The 22,193-nt window shown below is 49.0% G+C and overlaps 2 protein-coding genes across 2 annotated transcripts in view; one reads left to right on the forward strand and one right to left on the reverse strand.

Annotated features, from left to right (window-relative positions):
* Positions 1-13,118, forward strand: part of PALM2AKAP2 (PALM2 and AKAP2 fusion) — a 467,702-nt gene extending 454,584 nt beyond the window's left edge. The window contains exon 10 of the mRNA XM_070594966.1: positions 12,720-13,118. Within this exon, the coding sequence (XP_070451067.1) occupies positions 12,720-12,754 (35 nt within the window). The 3' untranslated portion in view covers positions 12,755-13,118. The remainder of the gene's footprint in view (positions 1-12,719) is intronic.
* On the reverse strand, positions 11,939-21,244 carry C26H9orf152 (chromosome 26 C9orf152 homolog). The gene is made up of 2 exons (XM_008513619.2): positions 19,920-21,244; positions 11,939-14,946 (listed from the first exon to the last, which is right to left on the reverse strand). Exons 1-2 carry the CDS (start codon positions 20,110-20,112, stop codon positions 14,420-14,422), a joined length of 720 nt encoding a protein of 239 aa, XP_008511841.1. The 5' UTR covers positions 20,113-21,244; the 3' UTR covers positions 11,939-14,419.
* Positions 21,245-22,193: the final 949 nt, after the last annotated feature.

A 22,193-nucleotide genomic window follows, 5' to 3' on the forward strand; every position in this document is an offset into this window, starting at 1 on the left:
CCTGGGATGGTTTTTTGAGATATTGGCACTTGGGCCTCCTCCCTAGACATTCTGATTTATTTGATGTAAATGGGACTCGGACATGGGTAGGAACATGGGTATGTTTTAGCAGCTCTGCAGCTGTTTCTAATGTGCAGCTGGGGCTGAGAATCACCAGTCTAGTGGGGAAATGAGTTTGCTTCATGACCTGATCCATTCAGAAGGTTCTTGGGGGCAACATCAAAGTGAAATGAGTCAAAGGCCTTGAGGGCTGAACTGGCCCATCTCCCTGGTCCCGGGAGGCAGAGAGCAGCGTTGGTGACTGAGCGTTAAGGCTTAAAGCAGCTTAAAGCTGTGGTTCGTACTTCTCTGATGCTCTCAGCTCTTCTCCCTCTAGGAAGCTCCATCCTCCGGCTGGCAGCCTGCCCAGCTGTTAAAACTCTGAGGTTCCCTGAAGGATGAACAAGCCCCAAGGGAGTGCAGAGGCATGCTCTAACCTGCAACAGGTGCACACGGAGAAAGAACTCAAATGGACAAAGGCCAAAAATGCCACAGGATTGCTTCTGGCAAGTGAAGCCATGACCACTCCTTCCAATTGTCCTGATCAGTGTCTGCCCATTTCCGTGGCATAAATATTCCTATAATGGCTGACTGCAAGATACCAACAGTTTAAAAACTGGTTCGCAAAATTCCTGAAGATTTAATTATTGGTAGAGAGCAAAACTATTCTGATTAGAAGACACACGGGATGACCTAGGGGTGTAGCAATAAAGCCCTAATTAATAGACTTCATTTGCCTGCAGAGTCTCTTGTGGACTAGTCGCAGCAGGTAGCAATCAGGGATTCAGGGTCTGACCGTCTGATCATGTCTAGTCCTAGATAGCAAATCCCCAGCCTCGGTCACGTGCCCACTCCTGTTGCCAGGATGTGTGACAGAGGAAGGGGGAGAAGAGATGCTGGGAAGACGAAATGTGGGAAACGAGAGAACCTGTGTTGGGGGTGATTTCCCAGAATCTATCAGAAGCTCCATTTTCAGGGAAGGTGGCTCTTTGACAAGCACTCAGCCTTTGGGATTAGGCAACGAACTCAAATTTGGGGCCCGCCACTTTTTCAGTGGAACCTTTAACCATTTACTTACTCTAGATTGGATTTCTGACTTAGGAAGTTGCTACAAGGATTGAATACACCACGTGTAAGGCACTTGGTTGGTCCAGATGTGCTCAGAGCTCACTTTCTTTCAAGCCCTGCATTTAGTCAGCGAACACTTATTGACTGCCTACTATATGTCAATCTCTGTGCATACAAGAACAAATAAAAACGGAGTTTGTTAGGATAGTTTCAACTAGAATTGGAGAGTCTTACTTGGCATCAAGAATGTGGGGACAAAGCTGCTCCAAGGTCAGGCAATGTTTCCACACCTGCCCATTAAATAGGGCCACCCCGTGATAATGTGTACTGCTTTAGCATGCTTTTAATTGTTGCTCTCACTGTAGGACCCATATAGTTGTGGTATTCTTCTGGGCAAGAGAGAGAGGATCCGAGTGATAGGATGGTGAGTAAAAGCCAGAAAGATTCCAGAACTCATAAGTGAAGGTGTCAAAAGGTGCCAGGAGCTTGCAAGGAGAAATTTGGAAGGAACTTCCCAAGAGGAACATGAAGGTTACAGAAGAACTTCATTGATCACGGGAACGGCTGGAGTTCCTCTGTTTTCAGTTTTGAGCTGACTCAAGATGCTCACGTTTACCTGCAAGTATGAAATTCGGTCACTAGGTGGCGGTAGTCCCTAAAGTAAAAGCAGCTTCCACAGCCACGCGCCTTCCTGGGAGGTCAAAAGGACGTTTCCCATCCTTCATGGCAAGACAGGAATCCATTGAGATCTACATATAGTTACTGCAAAAACACCAAAATGAAAACTACCACTTGTACAATCCTACATGAAAGTCAAATATGGCACTTTACTTATATTTCAATGGAAAACTGACCGTTGCCACCAGATGGCAGCAGACATCTGCCCGCTTTCACCAGTAACACCCCCCCCCCCCCCACCCCCCCCACCCCCACCCCCGCCCCATGTTCTTGAGGGCTAGCGCTGTGCTGAGCGCTTTACACGGATTATTTCATTCAGCTCTTACAACACTCCTTTGTGGTACCATCTTGTACCATAGTAGTATCATCTTCACTTTAAAAATGAGGAAACTCACACTCAGACAGTTTGAATAACTTGCTGCAGGTGATATGACCAGTGGTGAAAGGAGGATTTAAACCCACGCAGTCCGCGCCAGAGCCTGTGCTCTGACGTCCCAGACTTTCCTTCCCATCGACTTGATTCGATAGCAAACAAACCTTCCTCTTGGTCCTGGGCCAGCTCTGTTTCTCTCTGACCAGTAGAGCCACCTCCAGCAGAGACCAGCCCAAGAGGGAGAAGGTACTACTGACGGTTGGAAATGGGTCTTGTACGTTGAAGCGGCGAAGGTGGGGGAACGTGAGTGGGGCATTGACAGTCGCTGCTAAAAGCAGCCACTATCACTAAGAGCCAAGACCCACTAAAATTCTGGCTCTTTCCCACAGTTGCTCGGAGCACACAGGCATGTGGTCTGCCCTCTACATTATCACACATGGCTGATGAGTTATGGAAATATTCTGGAGTGCCAGAGAAATCATATCCAGCTCTCCAACTTGAACCATCTGTTTTCCTTGGTGCCCACTGTTTACGTATACACACACACACATTTTATGGAATCACCCCAATTCTAGGTGTCTGTGTTGGGTAGATGGTCAACATCAAGACCCAATAATTAATTCAGTGGCTGAAAGAAGACAGAAATTTATTTCTCTCTCATATTATAGACCAAGGGGAGCATTTCGAGGTCTGAGGGCAGATTTGTTTTAAACAGTTCTCTAGAGGTTCAGACTTTGTCCATCCTGATCCTCCATCACGCTCAGACCTGTTGTCATGGGCCTGGTCCAGCCTTAGGAAGGGGTAAGACGCAGTAAAGCCATCTGCTGAAAACATAAGTGTGCCCATTCCCTGGCTCCTCGGTGGCTGTGTCTTCCTTGACTTGATGAGGACAGACAGCAGACTGGCTTCTAGAGACTAGGACACAGTAATTCTAGGATTTCCACTGCTACCCCAGAAGCCGGCAAGGGAACAACTCAAATGAAGCCCAAAGGAATAAACTTCTAAAAACTTGATTAAAGTCGTACTTCCTCCCTCATCACACAGTCCACATCTACTTTATCCCTCCCCATAGTTAGAACAGCACACGCTATGGAAGGAGAAGAGTTACTCGGAGAGACGAGGGGAATATAGAACTGCTCATTGGTCCTGGAAAGTCCTCTGGATTCATCAGGCTGTCCCTGTATCTTAACAAAAAGGATAAGGCATGACTCCCTGTGCAACACAAATAGCGTTCGAACACCCACATTCCAGGAATCCTGCAAATCATGGGAGCAGTGTTGGCCTGCTTAATGGGACTCACGGGGAGGTTTAGCTTGGACTGCAAAGTCACTACAATCACTCACAGATACAAATAAGTTGCATGTGTTCAGAGGTCCCTCAGTCACTGTCTCACTCACTCCAGTGCAGCTGAGGAGGGCCTTTCAGAGCCTCTCAGGGTCACGCAGCTGCTTGGAGTTGTGCTGGCTTCTCTGAGTTGTAAACCATACAGACTGACCCGAAGATGATTCTGGTGGCTGCTGAATATGTCGGCCGTGTTGTTTAGTTTGGGATCATCTCACCTGGTCTGGAATGACCTCACGCTGATCTCCAGAGCTGCTGGAGCCTGGCAGCGACCTTTAGCTAACACTATGGAATGTATTAACTCAGGATAAATGATGTTCTTTAATCATGGGTTCATGAGTTGTTTTGAGGGAGGGATGTACCAGCCTGCCAGGCATGCTGAGTAATAATAATTGGGTTTATGATATGCATCTGGTTTTGGTGGAGCCTGGGGGGTTTTGACATTTAAGTCTGGTGGTGTAGCTGGAACGTGCCTAGAGGACCAACTCACTCTAAGAGACCCCACCACAAGCAGCCTTTGGGCTTCTAGTGCTCAGGGGCTCTGCGGGTACTCTGGTGGTGGTGTGAGACCTGTGTGATTCAGCGATGGGCGGACAAAGAAGCCTGCGCCGAGAGTACCAGACCCCCTTCAACGCATCTGTGTCTCCTGTGGTTACTGTATCACACTCTTTGCCTGTAACAAGGCTGTCTGGTATAAACTGTTTGAATCCTGTGAGTCCTTTCAGCAGTAGGACGTTTAAGGTAATTAATGTGTAATTAACACACATATCCTCTTGATGCACCTTCATACTCTTAATGTCTTCAACCACCTGCTTGCTAGATGCATTGGTCCTTGGCAATCAGTCTGGTGCCCTGGAAGGGTAAAGGTTCATTATAAGGAGGATGATGAGGGCTCCCAACTGTAACTCCCTGGAGACCATAAACATTACCAGAGAGAATTCAGCTGATGTTCTCTACCTGCAAGTGAGACGTAAAAGCACAAAGCTTGCTCCAGGCAGACAGAGGAAAATGGAGACTGGGCAGGTTGAGGCAAGGACGAGGTATCTGATGTCAGACTTTCTCCTTTCAAGCTCCGTCATCAGTAGAGTTAACACAGGCCCCTGAGCCTATATCAAAAGTCGAGGAAGAATAAGTTTGGGGAGCAAGAGAGTAGAAATGGCCTTACTCTCAGACTAAAGTATACAACTTCACACTAAATTATACAATTCTCGGAGCCCATTTAAAATGGGTCCTGGGTTTCAGATGAGTGAGCAGGGCTGGATCTCCCACAGGCACTCGATCACCTGCGTGGAAGTGAGAGGGGACGCCATGGACCAGCTCTCCAAGGAGGCAGGCAGCTGTGAAAAGGGATGAGCACCCAGGACAGAGCCATGTGGATGAGACAGAGGGGACTGAGCCATGTGGATGAGACAGAGAGAGACCAGGGGGTTCATTGTGCAAGCGTACCAGCTTTAAAAAAATAATAATTTGAGGCAAAGTTCACATAAACATAAAATTAGCCACTTTAAAGTGAACAAGTCAGTACACTCAGTACATTCACAATGCTATACAGTCACCACCTCTATCCGGTTCCAAAATACTTTCATCATCCCAAACAGAAACCCCATAATCATTGAACAGTCACTGCCCGCTCCCTTGCCCCCAGCCCTTGGCAACTACTAATCTGCTTTCTGTCTCTATGGATTTGCCTATTCTGCATAGTTCACATAAATGGAATCATACAGTACGTGACCTTTTGTGACTGGCTTCTTTCACTCAGCATAATGTTTTCAAGGTTCATCCATGCTGTAGCAAGTATCAGAACTTCTTTCCTTTTTAAGGCTGAATTATATTGCATTGTATGGATAGACCACATTTTGTCAATCCATTCATCCGTTGACAGCCATTTGAGCCGGTTCCAGCTTTCAGCTTTTGTGAATAGGGCTGCTGTGAACACATGTCTATATGGACTTGATTGAGTCTCCATTTTCAATTCTTTGGGGCGTGTACCCAGGAGTGGAATTGTGGGGTCATATGGAAGTTCTATGTTTAACTTCATACATAACCTCTAACCACACCCACATCAGGGACTGGAGATGAGAAGAGGGTTGTTGGAGAGAAGCACAGTGAGCTCAGAGTCGCACCCCACAAAGAGTGGGGAGAGCGGGTGCCTGCGTCTCCCCAAGCTGAGAGAAAGGAGGAAAAAAGGGGCCCTCGAGCAGCTTGTTAGCTGTTCTCTGGAGATCGGGGGACGCGGTGAATGAGTATGTGACGCCAAAGTGCTCCGGGCTGTAGCTGCCAGCTTCCTTAACAGCACAGCAAAGAGACGTGGCTATGTGAGTTTGACCCTCTCTCCAGAATTTGTGGGCTCAAAGCACAGTGCTGGTTTCCCACGGAGCAGAGATGGGCCTCTCATTCAAGGGGGATGGTGTGAGGTTTTCTCAGATCCTGTCCACAAGGGCTGCCTGGAGAGGGGAGGGAACAGCCTCAGAAAGAAGCTGGAGATTCACCCTGCCTGCAGAGGAGCTACAGACGGGTTACAAGCAGCCAGTTGGAGCAGAGCGCATCCTCCATGTCAAAGGAAGATTCCGGCAATGAGAGGGTGAGTCTCCAAACCAGGAAGAGAACGTGTCTGCTTTTAATTCCTTCCTAAGCCACAGCCTTAATCAATAAGGTCTTATCTCACCTCCCCCCTCACCCCCGCCCAGGGAGGACAGAAATCTCTCTAAGTCATTTGGGATGAGAGCTAGGAGCCCCACCCCGAGCTCCCCACCCCTCGCGCTGTGGACATCTAGCCTGAACCTGTGATGGAAGAAGTCTACCTTTGAACGAAGTGGGAAATTTTTTCGTGTTTTAAATTACACCGGACAGGATGTATTAAGTTCCGCACTGAAATTGTGTTTTGTGACTTAGAGCAGCCAGGAGCCCTTTCCATTTCTGTGAGTGATCACAAAAGGACAGGCCCGGCCACGAATTTCATCCATGGCTCTGAAAGGCAAAAGAAAGAAGTTCATGATTCTATCCTAGGAGTCATATCAGTTCAATGTGTTTAAATTTTACCTGTCCTCCATGAGAACAAAGCATGTGACCTGACTGTGTATCCATCCCTTTTGTCCCTGCGTAGAGTCTAGCAGGGGGAGACACCCGGTACCTGGAAAAGGTTTGTTCTCTCTCTGTGAGGGGACTGTTGACTTGCTAATCACATGGCCCTAGCCTGGACTCAGCACACAGATTCCCACAAGGGCTTCACAGCCGGCAGCCCAGGGGACTACTGTAACAACAGGAAGGGGGCCCTGCACCCTTCCTAGGGGGCTCGCGGGAGGTGACTTTTCTTTCCTGTCGCCTCCTTTCTCTCTTCAGCAGAAGCTAACAGGACTGCCACTGTTTAGACCAGAATAGGAAATGGGCTGAAAGTTACTAAGCGATCTTGTTGAAATGACGTACTCTCTCCAGAACTAGTGAGCAATTCTCCGTGTCTTGGTGCAAGCGCTTGGGACACCAAGGGGGATATTTTTTGCTTAAAAAAATAATCTGCAAGAGGAAATCTACCACAGGTGACCCGTCCACACTGATCACACTTGAAGGCAGGACACAGCGTGTACCGGGACCAGCGAGCCTACGTCAGAATCACCTGGAGGACTTGCGCGGCCGACTGGGGGCCTCACCCTCAGAGTTTCCGGATCAGTAGGTGTGGGTGGGGCCGGAGAACTTTCCCTTCTGACATGTTCCCAGGTCACACGGATGCCGCTGGTCCACAGAACACACTTTGAGACCACAGAGCTGGACTATAGGCGATTGGCTGAGATGCCACTGGCGACCCCAATCACTCTGAAAATTTTCAAATATCTTTAAAACACTCTGAAAATAACTCTTTGCCCACCCTCCTCACCTCTGGCTAAATACCACAGGGTTTCAGGAGCTTCTTGCCCAAACCATTCAAGGCTCTTGCCCTGGAACATTCCTCATGAGTATCACTGAGTACTCCCTCATCTGTTTATGGCTTCTAGTCCATCTCGAGAAGAATCTGGAAACTAGAGAACCCTCCAACAGGAAGTGCCCCACGTTCTTCTGGTTCCCTGTATGATGCAGGGCAGACAGGTGGGCCCTAGTGAGGAAGTTCAAGGTTTTCTTTCCCTCCATTATCCCACCCCAAAAGAGGACCTAGTCCAGCCGGCATGCTGGTAGGAGGGACCATGACCTTTCTGGTCAACTTTCTTTTTCAGAGACCCCTATGTGGATTGCTTCCTTCTCTTAGCTAGTGTGATCAAATTGGCAGGGGGCTGCCTCCTCCAAAGGACCGTCCCCCACCGCTGCTCCCCCTCTTTGGAAAGTCAAGTAGAATGAGAGCAGGACCCAAAGGAGAGGGGACATGAGGATTCTGCGAGTGGTGCTCTCAGCCTCACAGAGAAGCCTCTGTTCCTTGACCAACTTTGTGCCTCTGGGTTGCAATCCATGTGGTCCTAAGGGAGTGGGTCTGCACGCTGACTGCACATCAGAATCACCAGGAGGAGCTTTCAGAAAGAACCCATGCTCAAGACCAGCCCACCTAGACAGGCATCTGTATAAAAAGGGGAGCAGGAATTTAACAAAGAAATGAAAACAAATGTCCAGCAAAGGATGTATAAAAAGAATGACACTAGTTTTATTCATGATGGCAAAAAATGGAAACAACAATAGAAAAAGAAATTGTGGTTGATGACCAGGAAGAGGCTGAAGAGAACTTTCTAGAATGCTGGAAATGTATATCTTGATCTATGTCACACAAGTGTGTATGTGTATCCATATCTGTGAAAATAGGTCTTCCAGCTATATACAAGATTAGTGCATGTCCCACACTTTACATATTTTATGACTTGATCAAAAAAAAAATGTATAGAATACCGGCTTGAGCCCTACTGCAGAGACTGTAATTTAATTGGATATCTATCCTCCAAGCCTCCTGATGGTTCTCCTGGGCAGTCAGGGTTGAGAAGCACTGTCTTAGAGGCCAGGACTGACCTTGGTGGGAGCCTAAGGCTAGAGGGGCTAAAAGGGGCCTCATGGCTCATGTAAGGTCCAGCTCACCAGGGTTTTGCCACTGCGTGCACTTGTTTCAAATCTCCTTTGCACACACTCTTTGGGGACAGGTGGTGGTGGTTGGCTGCTCAGGGGTCTTCCCATCAATCTTGCCAGCGTGTAGGAGAGCTCAGCAGAGAGGAGCCTGGCATTTGGGGGCAAACTCCCCCAGTCCCCAGACTGCGAGTATAGCCACACGTCTTGCGGGCAGTACCTTAAAAGGAGAGCAAGGCTCCAGTGTCGGGGAGAATCTGGAAAATGCAGGAGTAGGGACCCTCCAACCACAAGAGCACCTGCATTTCTTGTGAAGGGCAGCAGCTCCTGCCCTGGGAAAATATTTGCTAAGCTGGATCTGAGCCTGATATTGATTTGGAGGGCCAGCTTAGGCTCCTTGAACACACTTGGAGTTTGGGTTGGCAGAAGACAGTGTTTGCCACCACCAGCCTTTTCCTCCTACTATTTCTTGGCCAGAGCTGAAGGGTTGGCCCACTGCTGAGTCTTGATTATGATCCTGGACTCAGGGAATTCACGGGGTGGATTCATCAACGAACAGACGAAGGGGATGTAAAAGCATTAATAACACAGAGTGGGTGTATCATCTTTCTGGATGGAATCGGAGGGGAAAACCTAAAGTAATTGCCACAAACCCAAGGCCAGGAAATAAAATTAAAATGAAAAGTTCAGTCCCTTGGACACCGTTTCGAGGAAGTGTATTGTTCATTAGCTGTGGGAGAAACAGAACCACAGCAGGTAAAAACTTCCAGGAATTTCTGTCCAGGTGGAAAAATGTTGAACGTGGGTAGATTGGGTCTTTCCCAACAATAAGGAAGCGACATAAAGGGATGTTTGTGCAGAGTAGGGATAACCAAGGCCTCAAAGCCTGGGGAAAATGTTAGGTTTTAGAAAGCAGCGTTCAGAAAAAGTCCTGGGGTCCTCTCTGACTTCCCAACAGAAGCACCCATTTCACCTCCGGCAGTTTCATTTCAAAAATATTTGAAGAGGATTTCCCAGCTATGATGATAGACAAATAAGTGAAGGGAAGGAACCAGAAGGAGGTAGTTTAACACAGTAGTGTTAAAAGATAAACTCAGGCATATTCAAAATTTTAAGAGTTTATTTGAGCAGAAATCGTTTGGAATCAGGCAGCGTCAAACCGGAAGTAGTTAGGCGCGCTCCAGCCGCAGGAGCCTGGGGAGAGACGTTTATAGAGAAGATGCGGAAGCAAAGAAAGGAAATTATTGATTGGCTGGAGCTTAGAGCCTAGTTGGCTGGTTGAGATAGCTTGTCCATAGGTTTCAATTTTGTAACCTTGAGGCATTATAAGCTTAGATTTTGGTTTGCTTACCTAGGCCACCATCTCTTGCAAGGATCATCACCGCACGCAGGTGCAGAAATGCCCCCTGCCTGGGTCCACAAGCCCCAGCTGGGCCAGCAGAGGGTAGCTGAGACTGGGGCAACAGACAGGCAAATGGACCTCTGATGCAGTGGTTGGGAGGGCCTGACACGTGAAGAGGCATAACCATTCTCACGAGGGACCCCCATTGCTGGCGAAGTTGCTTGGGATGGAGTCCATCATCTGCAGGGATCTGTCGGGGGTACCACCTGTTCACACCAAGCCTGCAGACCATGTGCTAGGTACTTACTTGGCAAACGGCCAAGGGAAAAGAGACCGAAACTACAGCACAGCCATCGCCTAAAGAGCCAGCTGTGCTTTCTCTGTATCCTTCTACCCTAACAGTAAAACCCTGCGCAGAGAAGGGGGCGGGGTGTGTGAGGAAGAAGCCAGAAGACCGCGCCCCTCCTTCTAGCCTTAAAGGTATAAATCAAGGCTGGGCTTCGGGGGTCGCCGCAGGGTAGGGAGGTTGGTGGTATCAGACTGGAATATGGGATAGACTTTTAAATTCGAATATTTTCAAGTCTTAAGCTTGGAATGAGAGTGCTTTAATGACGCAGAGAAAACTTAGGAAACCAGGCTGAGCGGGCAGGAGGGGAGCCCACCCCCTAGCGGGACCCAGCAGAGTTGAGAGCTAATGAGAATGACCCTCCCGTCCACACCGTAAAGGGGTTTTATCGTCTCATTACAACTGGGACATCTGTGGCTCTGAGAGGTAAATAATTCAGCCAAGGTCAAGTCTATCAATGCTGAGACTGGAGCCCAGATGCACCGGCCCCGGGGGGCGAGGCGGACGGGGTGGGAGGCGGAGGTGGGGGGGCGCGGTCCTCACTGTGGGCCGGTTGGCTGGACGACCCTAATGTATGCAAGTGCCTGATGCAGGATTTACAGTGTGAGCTGGTTGTTCTCTAGATTAGAAAAACCTTCTTCTGCTAGCACTGTGGAGGGTGTGGGAAGAAAAAGTTAGCTCCAGTCCTGACCAGCACGGGAGAGAAAATCCGAGTCTTGGGTAGGGCCGCAGCCCAGACGTAATCTGAGTCCTTTGTCCCAACAGGTTTGACAGCCCGTGAGTTGGTAGAAGTGTGTGAGTGTGATTGATAAATACACGAGGTTCTGCTCCGACGTTCCTGGCAGAAGCAGCCTTGTGGGAAGGAAGGATTCAAAACCAGCCTTCCTCTTTCCCCCTCTCCCTTCAAGGTCTTCCACAGGGAACACGATCCTCAGCCCCACCCCAGACACGTCCCAGGGGAAGGCAGGCCTGCGGGGCAGAGGCGTCCCCGGGTCAGCCTTGGAGGTGGTCAGCGGGCTCTGACCTGAACTTGCTAACACTGAGCTGGCCTGCCCTTGGCTGAAAAAACCTTCCCACATCCAGCATTGCCTCTTGGGCTCTGGCATCTTAAAGCCGTGCGTGCTCAAGAGAAAGCAACTCCAGACTGGAAAATGAGGACTCTAGAAAGTGGGGATTTGTGGAAGGTTTGGAATGAGGAGAGTGACCTGTGCCACGTCTTACACTATCTCTTGCCTCTTGAGGTCTCCGGCTCCACACGCCACTGGCTCTCCTTTTCTCCCTGGTCAGTCCTCTTCAGTGTTCTTCGCTGCCTCCTCCTCCCTCTGTTCCATCTCTTCTCAGGAAGCACTGGAAAAATCCTTAGAGATCTTTCAACTAAGTAAATTGGGAGTTTTCAGGACTCATTCTGGACCCTGTCTTCTCTCTACACTCTGCATAGGTGAGCTCATCCTTTCTCATTCTAAGTACCTTGACGTACTCGTGATGCTTAAATTCACATGTGTAGCCCAGAACTCTAGTCTCATTTTATCCTCTGGCCTATTTGATATCTTCATTTGTGTGTCTTGTGAGCATCTCAAACTTAGTATCCTTCAAACTGAACTTACAATTTTCCTTCAGTAAATCCTCTTGATGCCTACTCCAAATATATATCAAACGGATCTATCTTTTCTCCACCTCTTCTGCTCCAGCTCTTGCTTGAGCTAACAGTATGTTTCATACGGAACGTTTCCTGGTCATTTTTTTCCTGACAGTGCCTCTTTTTTTCTTTCTTTCTTTCTTTTTTTTTTTTTTAGGAAGATTAGCCCTGAGCTAACATCTGCTTCCAATCCTCCTTTTTGTTGAGGAAGACTGGCCCTGAGCTAACATCCATGTCCATCTTCCTCCACTTTATGTGGGACGCCTGCCACAGCATGGCTTGCCAAGCGGTGCCATGTCCACACCTGGGATCCGAACTGGTGAACCCCGGGCCCCTGAAGCAGGAACTTGCGCACTTGACTGCTGCACCACCAGGCCGGTGCCGTGACATTGCCTCTTACTGTGACCCTCAACTCATTCTCCATAGAACAACCAGAGTAATCTGGTTAAACTGCAAATCAAATCATTTTAGCTTTTTTTTTTTAAGATTGGCACCTGAGCTAACATCTGTTGCCAATCTTTTTTTTTTTCTTCTCCTCAAAGCCCCCCAGTACATGGACATGTTTGTATATTCTAGTTGTAGGTCCTTCTTGCTCTGCTATATGGGATGCCGCCTGAGCATGGCCTGATGAGCGGTGCCATGTCTGTGCCCAGGATTCGAACTGGGGAAACCCTGGGCCACCGAAGCAGAGTGTGCAAACTTAACCACTCGGCCACGGGGCCGGCCCCCTCATTTTAGTCTCGTAGTAAACCCCTTAATGGCTACTTATTGTATTCAGAATAAATCTAATATTGTACTGTGACCTGGCCCCTATCCACCTGTTAGCCATTTGGGCTCACCCATGTTTCCATTTCTTCTCTCCTTCCAGGCACATGGGATGATCGCACCTCATCATACCCTTGAAGTGGAGATATGACTATGTCACTTGCTTTGGACAGTGAAATGTGAACAAAAGTGATTTGCGAGCCAGTACATGACTATGAATGCACTCCCTTCTCCTGCTACAGTGATTAGGGAAACCACTATTGACGTGGTGGTACCACAAGACTGAAGCAGCCTGAACTGCTAGTAATACATGTAGGAGAGCTGCTCTGGAAGTTTCCCCAAATCCACAGTGGACTTTTCATGAGTTAAAAAAAAAAGCTTCTCTTGGGAAATTTTTGGGCTTGTTTGTTACTGCAGCAAAACATAGCCTATCCTGATTGCTATACTGTAGAAAGAGGGTTCCTTATGGGAATCCTCTTTAAAATAAAAACAAAGGACAAAATTGTTTTCAGAAAATTTCCTTTTTCATTAGACTATAAAAAAATATAACAACTGGATCATTAATTATTTACAAAAAGAATTACAATGAATCGTCAAATTGGAGTGAATTTCTGGGTGGACCAAGGAGCAGGCACATATGCCTCTTTGACAGGTAATGACACTCCCAGTTGACAAGTCGGGATGTGGAGGGGCAAGACTGGATCACCATGAGGAAAAAAAGGAAGACGTGGGTGAAATGTGACAGAGAGAGAATCTGATAGGAGGGCAAGGCCCCTTAGATGTGTTTAAATATCATTGCTAAAGTTAAACATTAACCAGGAAAGACATACTTTCTTCCCCATCACCCAAGTAGCACCTGCTTCGCTTTCTCTTAGGTTTCAAATACCCTAGGAAGGTTGAGTGATCTCAATGTGGCTGAAAGGGAGCAGTGTGTGGGGAGCACATATTTTCCAAGCAGGAGCATTTCTTTGTCCCCTTCTGCTCAGGCTCCTGTAACTATATATTTCAGTGATTGGCAGTGTTTAATAAGAACTTAATTTGGAGCATTGGAGGGAGGGAAGGAGAGAGAGAACACAGACAAATAGAAAGGCAGACAGGAAGGATGGAGGGAGGGATGGAGGGAAGGAAATCTATGATGAGACTGGAATATGCAGTCTCAGTGAGATAGGACCGGCCCTTTCTGAAGACCCCTCAAACACATAAAACAGTAGGTGACCCTGTTGTGACCCTTTTTACCCAGGGTGACCATACTTTGGGATGCTCCAGCTGAAATGGGGCGACCACTACCAGTGAATGTAGTGATTTCTAAGTGAGCTGGCCTCCAGGCATAGCAACCAGAAAAAGTCAATTCTCATAGCTCATCTTCTCCAGAACATGTGAAAAATCATCAGAAGATATTGAAAACAAGATTGCCCGCGTCCATTGACTCCAGGACATTGTTAAGGCATTCCACTGGCTGGGGTGCCTGTGTTATGTTTCAAAATTCCCTAGTTCTAGAGACCTCCCCAAGGAATGGGCATCCAGGCCTCCATAGCAATGTCTTTTTACAAAAGCAGAAAGGGGCTGCATTGATCAGATAGCACTTTCATCCTGGACTGTGAGAAATCTGGCCTGGGAAATCTCTTCTGTTCTCAGGGACAAGGCAATGTGCCCACTGTAAGGTTCATTTCCCACAATCCCTACAATTGAGTTAGTCCAGTTCCTGCGCACAGCTGGAGGCCCTCATTGTGGCTCTGCCTCCTGCATTCTTTGACGAAGCCATAGCTGGCCTCGAGGTTGGGACAACAGGCTGAGTAGAAAGCTTCAGGCTGGGCCATATAAGCCCAGGTTCCGGGCAGCTTGGGAGATCCTGGGAGTTTTCCTTTGAGGAAATGGATAGTGAGCTGGTTTTCCAGATCTGAGTGTGGTCTTTATGGAAGGAGGGCACTGAACGCCAATGTTTAAGGTGGATCCCACCACCTTGGTATGGGCACTGCCCACCTGACACTCACTCTGAGCTGCCTCTGGGTTCGTGGTCCCTTGCTGAGTCATCTGATTGTTTTCAAGCAAGCCTGGGTCTCCTTCCTCAGGGAGCCTTTGCTCAGACCCCATGAGCTTGCCCTTGTGTTTTGTCTGATGACTGGTTTCCTGGTGGAAGGCTTGGACCAAGCGGTGCATCTCTAGGTGTGTGTGCCATGGAGACTCAGGGGCCTGCGGACAGCCTCTGTCAGCCTCCTCCAGCATCCCTGCTGCCTCAGGATCTGCCTCATCCAGAGACAGTGAATGCCTTCTCTCCTTGTTAATCCAAACAGCACTGACCATGGATTCAGCAGGAGCAGCCATGTTCCCTCCTGAGAAAGCAAGGACAAGCTGGGTCACCAATGCAAGTCACATGGGCAGCTCTCATTTGGGGGGTCTCAGAGCTTTCAAGCTGAAGAAAAGCCATGCCCCAAACTTCAAGGAGGCCAGGTACCCAGTACACTGCATGTGTGTATATACACATACATGGGTACACACATGATCCCACGCATATGCTCACACACAGGCACTCTCTCCCACCCGACACACTCACACCCACACAAGCTGTCTCTCTTCCCCCAACACACACAATTATTCATTCATCCAACAAATATTTATTGAGTACTTTTTATGTGCTAGTCATTGTTTATTCTAGGTCCTGGCACTATAGCAGTAAACATTGAGGTGAAATCCACACCTTCATGCTGTGTTCTAGTGGGGTAGAAAAACAATAAGCAAATGAATATATTCTAATAAAATTTCAGGTGGTAACCAGTGCCATGGAGAAAAGCTCAAGAACAACAGAGTTCAATAAGAGACTTCAGGCTCTGACTGCAGTGAGGGGGGAACCCTGGGAAGAGGTAGGGAACTAGCATTTCAGGCTGACAGAATGACAAGGAGCAGGGCCACACGTGTTCACCCACATGTATGGATTCACATACACTCAGCGGTGGAAAAGGTGACTCCTAACCTATGGGGTTTTGTGTTCTGGGATCCTGATAATGGGTTTACCACCCAAGGCAGAGGAGGGAGGAGCTGCATTTCGAAGCAGCTCCTTTTGAAGGAGTGGCCTTCTCCTTCCATCCCATAGATACTGTTCCCTCTTTCTCAGGGACATATTTCTACCACCTTCTGGAACATGATAGTTTATTGTCAATTCTTGGTGGCAGCGAGAGTTGTGAGAATGACTAAAAGGCATTTTCCTATGGAAAATAGGTCTGTGACCAGCCTGGAGATCCCCCTGAAATGTCAGTGAAGCTCACTTGTGCTTGACATTTGTCACTGTGGGAGGCCCTGTAGGTGACAAAGTGCAGTGCAGGAGAGGGGAGATGGCGTTGGAGGAATAAAGTCAGAAAGAAGCCCCTGAGCCCCAGTTCTGGGAATCAGAGAAACAGAGGATTGATGCAGCTGTGTCTGCAAACCGTTACAGTCCCATAAGCACTGACTCCAGTGGTTTTGTTCCCGCTTTATAACCACGCTATTTTCTTAGCATGACAAACATGAAAACCTTTACAAATATTCAAGTGCTCTCTACTTACTTGAGAACAGAGGAGGATGGGGACATGATGGGAGAAGCTAGGAATTGGGATCCTCTCCCACTATGAGTCTAGGAGGAAAGGACCCAAGATGGACAGGCAGGTCTTGGTAGCAGAGAGGAGCCGACTCAGCTGTCAGTCCAGCCCTGGGTCCGCAGAGGACAAGGAAAGAGACTAAGTGGGGAGGTGCACATGGGCTCCGACCACAAAGCGGACCCTTCTGGGAATCACTCCATGAGCCTTCCATTGTGGTCCCCTGCACACCTTTGGAACGGTGCCTCCTCTCCACGGTCCAAGCAAAAGAAAATTAACACAATTATCTGAAGAGTATAGGGAAATTTCCTATCGTGTGCTTTATCTGTTTTGTTTTGGTTTTGGTCGATCGGGGACTAAGGATGACAGAAATGTTTTAATTATCTACATGCTTTCTTAATCCCCCATCTTTCGTTCAGTTTGCCAGAAGGTACCAGTTGGAGAAGGAGGATTTTGAGCTCCTCCTCGATCTCTCTCTTCAGCTGGGGTGAAGCAATGGGGAATGGAGATCTTAAAACCGGAGTTGCCTTACAGGGCTGTTGGGAGCGTTAAATGAAATGTACATATAAAACACCCAGCCCAGATATGAGTTCTCATCCCTAATCCCATTCCTACATGAGATGAGTCACACACCACCTAGATGTGAGAAAAGCATATGCCTTTTGGATACCAACTGTTGAGGCAATGGGGGCTTCATAGACCCCCAGCTCAAGGTCCCATGGTACCCCTATGTTGCATAAGGGCAGCCATGCTGCTGTTTGGAACTGCATTTCTAGAACTGAGATCCATTCCATAACGCTAATACAGGATGAAGAAAGCCAATTCCAGGGCCCTTCCTTCCATTGATCAGCTCCCAGAATACCTGCCCTTCCAAACACAAGTCAATGTCTTGACACTGAAATCTAGTTTTAGTAGGTACTGATCTCAATGGTCTATCTTCTAGGATCTCTCTGTGTACTGGACACAGAGGATCACTATCTTCTAAGTTCCCTCTACTGGCTTGGCTTCATGACATTAATATCACCTGGTTTTCTCCTACCATTAAAAAAATATGTAATTGTGCTAAGACATACATAACACAGGATTAACCATCATAACCATTTCTAAGTGTGCACTTCAGTGGTGTTAAGTACAGTCACCTTGTTGTGCAACAGAGCTCCAGAAGTTTTTTCATCTTTCCAAACTGAAACTCTATACCCAGTAGACAGCAACTCTCCCTACCCCCTCCCCAAGCCCCTTGTAACCACCGTTCTCCTTTCCATCTCTATGAATTTGACTACTCTAGGTACCTCGTCTAAGTAGAATCATAACAGTATTTGCCCTTTTGTGGCTGATTTATTTCACTTAGCATAATGTCCTCAAGGTACAGTATATGCCAGGATAGCCTTCCTTTTTGAGACTAAACAATATTCTTCTCCTGCCATTTTGACTGCTCTCTCTATCTTCTCTGGCTTCTCTTCCTCTGTTTGTCCCTTAAATATTTGAATATTCCAGAACTCTAATTTTCATCCTAGCCTCCCATCAATTGACACGGTGACCCTCCACCATCTTATCCATGCCCATGGCTTCAATTACCACCTGCATGTTGATGACCCCAAACCTGTATCTCCAGCCCAGATTTCTCTCCTGACGCCCAGCCTGGTTGGGAGTTCTAGAGACAACTCTCTCACATACTGCATATTCAAAAGCAAATTCCTCTTTCCCTACCAGAAACCTTTTCTCCCGTATTCCCCACCTCAGTGAGTGGCACCACCATCTACCTTGTTGCTAAAAGTGCAGGCAGAATTGCTTTTCTGCCTCCCTAGCATCATTTCCACCTTATTTTTGTAATCTTACCCTGTTTCTCCCTGGAGACCTACCTTATTCCTCCCACTCAGTCCAAGTGCTTCAAGTGTCCTTCCAACTCAGACTCATGTGACATAAGTGACCTGGTCCTCAGCCACTCAGCACATAAAGCCCTGAGGAGCTTTATACATATCAATTCATTTAATTCCTACGACAACCCTATATAGTCAAGCACTGCGTAACAACATTTTGGTCCATGATGGACTGCGTATATGACGGCGGTCCCATAAGATTAGTACCATACAGCCTAGGTGTGTAGTAGGCTATGCCATCTAGGTTTGTGGAAGTGCACTCTATGATGTTCGCACGCTGACGAAATCGCCTGATGACCCATTTCTCAGAACGTATCCCTGTCTTTCTGCAACACGTGACTGTACTTCAGGTTATGACAGTTATTCCCAATTGACAGACAAGGAAACTGATTCACAGGGAATTTACATAACTTGTTCAAAGCTGCATATCAAGTAAATGACAAGAGCTGAGACTCAGACTCAGGCTCTTCCTCAAGTTCACGACCGCTCCATCAGACAGTGCACTATGTCTCACAATTAGAGAAAGGGTGTGGACTTGCCAACTGTTAGGACTACTCTGAAAGAGCTTTCCGGAGCCTGGGGGTCGGAAGTCTTCCCTGAGAAGGCAGCGCCTGAGTATTCCTTGCATTCACCTGCCCTAACTTATCACGCAGTGCCAATGGAGGAGAGGACACTGAGTTACAGAATGCAGGAGAGAGGGCTGTGGGGAGAGTCAGGGACAGGGGATGGTGAATCCTATGGTGCACACTGCGTTTGGGCTGTTTGGGCTGTCTTTTGGACATGCCCCTTATATGGATTTGCGCATCTGAATCATGGGTGTGTTAAGCATGTGCTTTCATTTAACAGAGGTTTCATTTAACAAGTGTTTGCTGAATGACTGAATGAATAAACTCCCTTGAGGATGGCACAGGGCTTTAGGAACGGTTCAGCTTCTGCCCTGCAGAGATGGGGGCTACTTGGCTGTGCCAGTTCAGGTCAAACAGATCCTACTGGTTGGCAACAGCCCAAGTCATGAGGGATGGGTGCCTTCAGCGCAGAGGTGCCACTTCTGTCTCCAAAAGGCAGCACAAATCCTGTCCCGGATGGTGAAGTCCCCTAGACCCTGATTCCTTCCCAGCCTGGCCTAGTGCAGGGTGGGCCACTCGATAAGTCCCAAACTGTACAAATAACCACAGAAACCCCCAGGCACAGCCTTGACCTTTCAGGGGGTCTTCCCACCTCCCTGGACCTGTTCCTCTGTCAGAGGATCAAGGGCTGGGATGTGACAATTGTTGCTTCCTGAGCCTGTACTCCTAACGTCCTCCTGGGATGAAAGCTGTGTTCCCAAAGGACAGAGGCTTCTCCCCTGGAGGAGGGGCTTCCAGGTCTCATTGCGCCTCCCTGGCTGCTCTTAGAGGTGTGATGAGCAGCTGTGTGAGCATGAGCGCCTCCTGGTTCCCTGAGCCCTGCACTTCCTCTGGCCAGTTCGAGGGGCTGTCGGGAATGCCACGTCTTCTGTCTCCGGAGCCAGTTTCTCAGGTTTGCAGGAGGTGCCCCGTGAGACCCAGACAGGAAGCAGAGCCCTTATCTCCCCACCTGGCCAAGCAGGGGGGCTAAGCCCGGCTCACCAGGCAGACCAGTCCAGCAAGACCAGAACCTAAGAGGCCCTTGGCTCAGGTGGCAGAGGGACTGAGCCGGGCGGAGCTGCCCGGCCCTGGTCTCCTTGCTCTCGCTGTGACTCCTGCCAGCCTGCATCCCTGCTCTTCCCACCAGGAGAGCTCCCAGAGCCCTGGCCTGCCCTGCCTGCAGCCCAGCCACCCACGCCGCCCACAGCCGGGCCCTCCTCCCCTCCCCTTCGGCCCAGCACCTGCCCAGCCCTACCTTTGGGAAGCACCACGACGTGGGCCTGGGCCCTCTGCTGCCGCCTCAAGCCTTCGTACTGGGCTCGCAGGAGCTGGATGCTGAGCGAGGGCCCTTTCCCTGGGGCCTGAGTCCCGGAGCCCTGAGCCATGAAGTGAGACCCCAGAAGCCAGAAGTGGGGCAGGGCAAGACATGGGCAGGGCAACCTCTTCATCCGGGATCCGGGAGGAGAGCAAACAGTGGGGGGCGGGGCCGGGGGCGGGGGGGGGCCCGCGGTGGATGAGGAGAGAGGGAAGTGAGGACAGGAGGTGGAAAGATAGGGGGAGGAGTAAAGCGGGCGGAGAGGAGAAAGACTGGTGAGAGAAAAAGGGGAGACAGAGAAATGTGGGGGAGGGGGCACGTAAGAGGAGCAGGAAAAACTAGAGGTAGGAGGAGAACCCGGGAGGAGGAAAAGAGGGGTATGCGAAGCTGGAGGAAGACTGGAGGAAGGAGGTGATGTGGTGAGGGGATTAATAGGGTGAGGGGGATTAATGGCGTGAGGGAAGAGTGAGGACCACGGGGGAACAGGGGGAGGAGGAGGAAGGAGGGATTAGGGAGGAAGGATCGAGGCGCATGAGGGTGAGGGGAAGAGCAGGGATATGAGAAAAGCAAGCCCAGCTGCTCAGAGTCCTGGAAGTCCAAGCTGGCGTTGTAGTCCAGGTCCTTCACTGCTTGATCCCAAAGTTTCGAATCCAGTTCCAAGAGTCCCCTGAAGCCCCCTGTTTCCGGGCAGAGCTGGAGCTGAGCTGGGGAATGCCAAGTGCCCGCTCCGCTCACACCTCACGGACTGGGTCCTGGACGCTCAGCAGCAAAACTGCCCACTGGGTTTGCAGCTGGAAAAGGAACACCCTCCGCAGCCTCACAAAGCAGGGGCCTCGGGCTTGTGCATGCTGCAGGGCTGCCCTAGGGAGACCCAGTGGCAAAGGTGCCCCCAAGATCTCTACTCACCCCCCAACACATCCGAGGAGAAAGCCCAGCTCCAAAGTTGGCCGCGGGGACAGAGCCTCCAGCCAGCCCCACCTCTGTGATATTTGATGCCGTCTCTGGTCTCTGCCATCTCAGCATTCTCCAAACAAGCCGGGAGTTGGTGTTTGTCTTCCCACAGCCAGGGTGCCCTCCCGCCCTGCTGGCCAGCCCCACCGTCTCTACATCCCCTTTGAATCCTAGACCCTTTCTCCCCTGCACCAGCTTCCACCTATCCTTGCTCCCTTTGGTTAACTAAGTCCCTTTTTATCTTCTCCCAACATGGGGTTTACAGATTTCCCAATTACCCAACTTGCCCACAGAGGCAGTGGAAACAGAGTAGCGGCTGAACTTAGGAGATATTTTGGAGGTTGACTGGATGGGATGTAGTCATCCCACGTGGGGAGTGAGAGAGGGAGGGTCCATCTTCATTGGATAGTGTTAGTTTGCTGGGGCAGCTGTAACAAAGCACCACAGACTGGTTGGCTTAAAAAATAGAAATCTATTGTCTCACCATTCTGGAGGCTCAAAGTCTGAGATCCAGGTGTCAGCAAGGCTGGTTATTTCTGGGGGCTGTGAGGGGGAATCTGTCCCATGCCTTTCATCCAGCTTCTGGTGGTTGGCTGGCAACCGTTGGCATTCCTTGGCTTGTAGAAGCATCAGCTGATTTCTGCCTTTATCTTCACATGGTGTTCTCCATGAGTGTGTCTCTGTGTCCAAATTTCCCCATTTTATAAGCATATCAGTTATATGGGATTAGGGCTCACCCTAATGACCTCACCTTAATTCAAATCATTACGCCCGTTTCCAAATAAGGTCACATTCTGAGGAACTGGGGTTAGGGCTTCAACGTATGAATTTTCGGGGCCACAATTTAACCCATACCAGGGAGAGGAATGGTAGTTCCATTCACAGAGATGACACAGGAGAGGAGTAGATTGGGGGAGGGAGAAGAGAAGGGATTTATTTTAGATGTTTCAGGAGCCTATGGCCTTTGGGTCATCAGGAGGGAGTTAGACGCTTGGTGGAGAGATCTGAACTAGAAATGCGGATGTCATCATTTGTGAAAAAGATACACTCCATTATTGGAAACGGTTTACCGTTAGACGGTCAGGCACACATAGAATTGAGAGGTGGTCCTAAGTAGCTCTTTCATTTCCATTTTCAGTCTCCCCATTAGCTTGTTCAAGTTCATGTTTGATGGGCAAAAGAGAGTCCTCTTCTACACACTCCTACTTTCTTCCTTCTCTTCTCTTGTGACTTCTTTGTCTTGGCTTCCCTCCATCATTAAAT

The sequence above is a fragment of the Equus przewalskii genome, chromosome 26, assembly GCF_037783145.1.
Source record: "Equus przewalskii isolate Varuska chromosome 26, EquPr2, whole genome shotgun sequence".
Classification (NCBI taxonomy): Eukaryota; Metazoa; Chordata; class Mammalia; order Perissodactyla; family Equidae; genus Equus; species Equus przewalskii.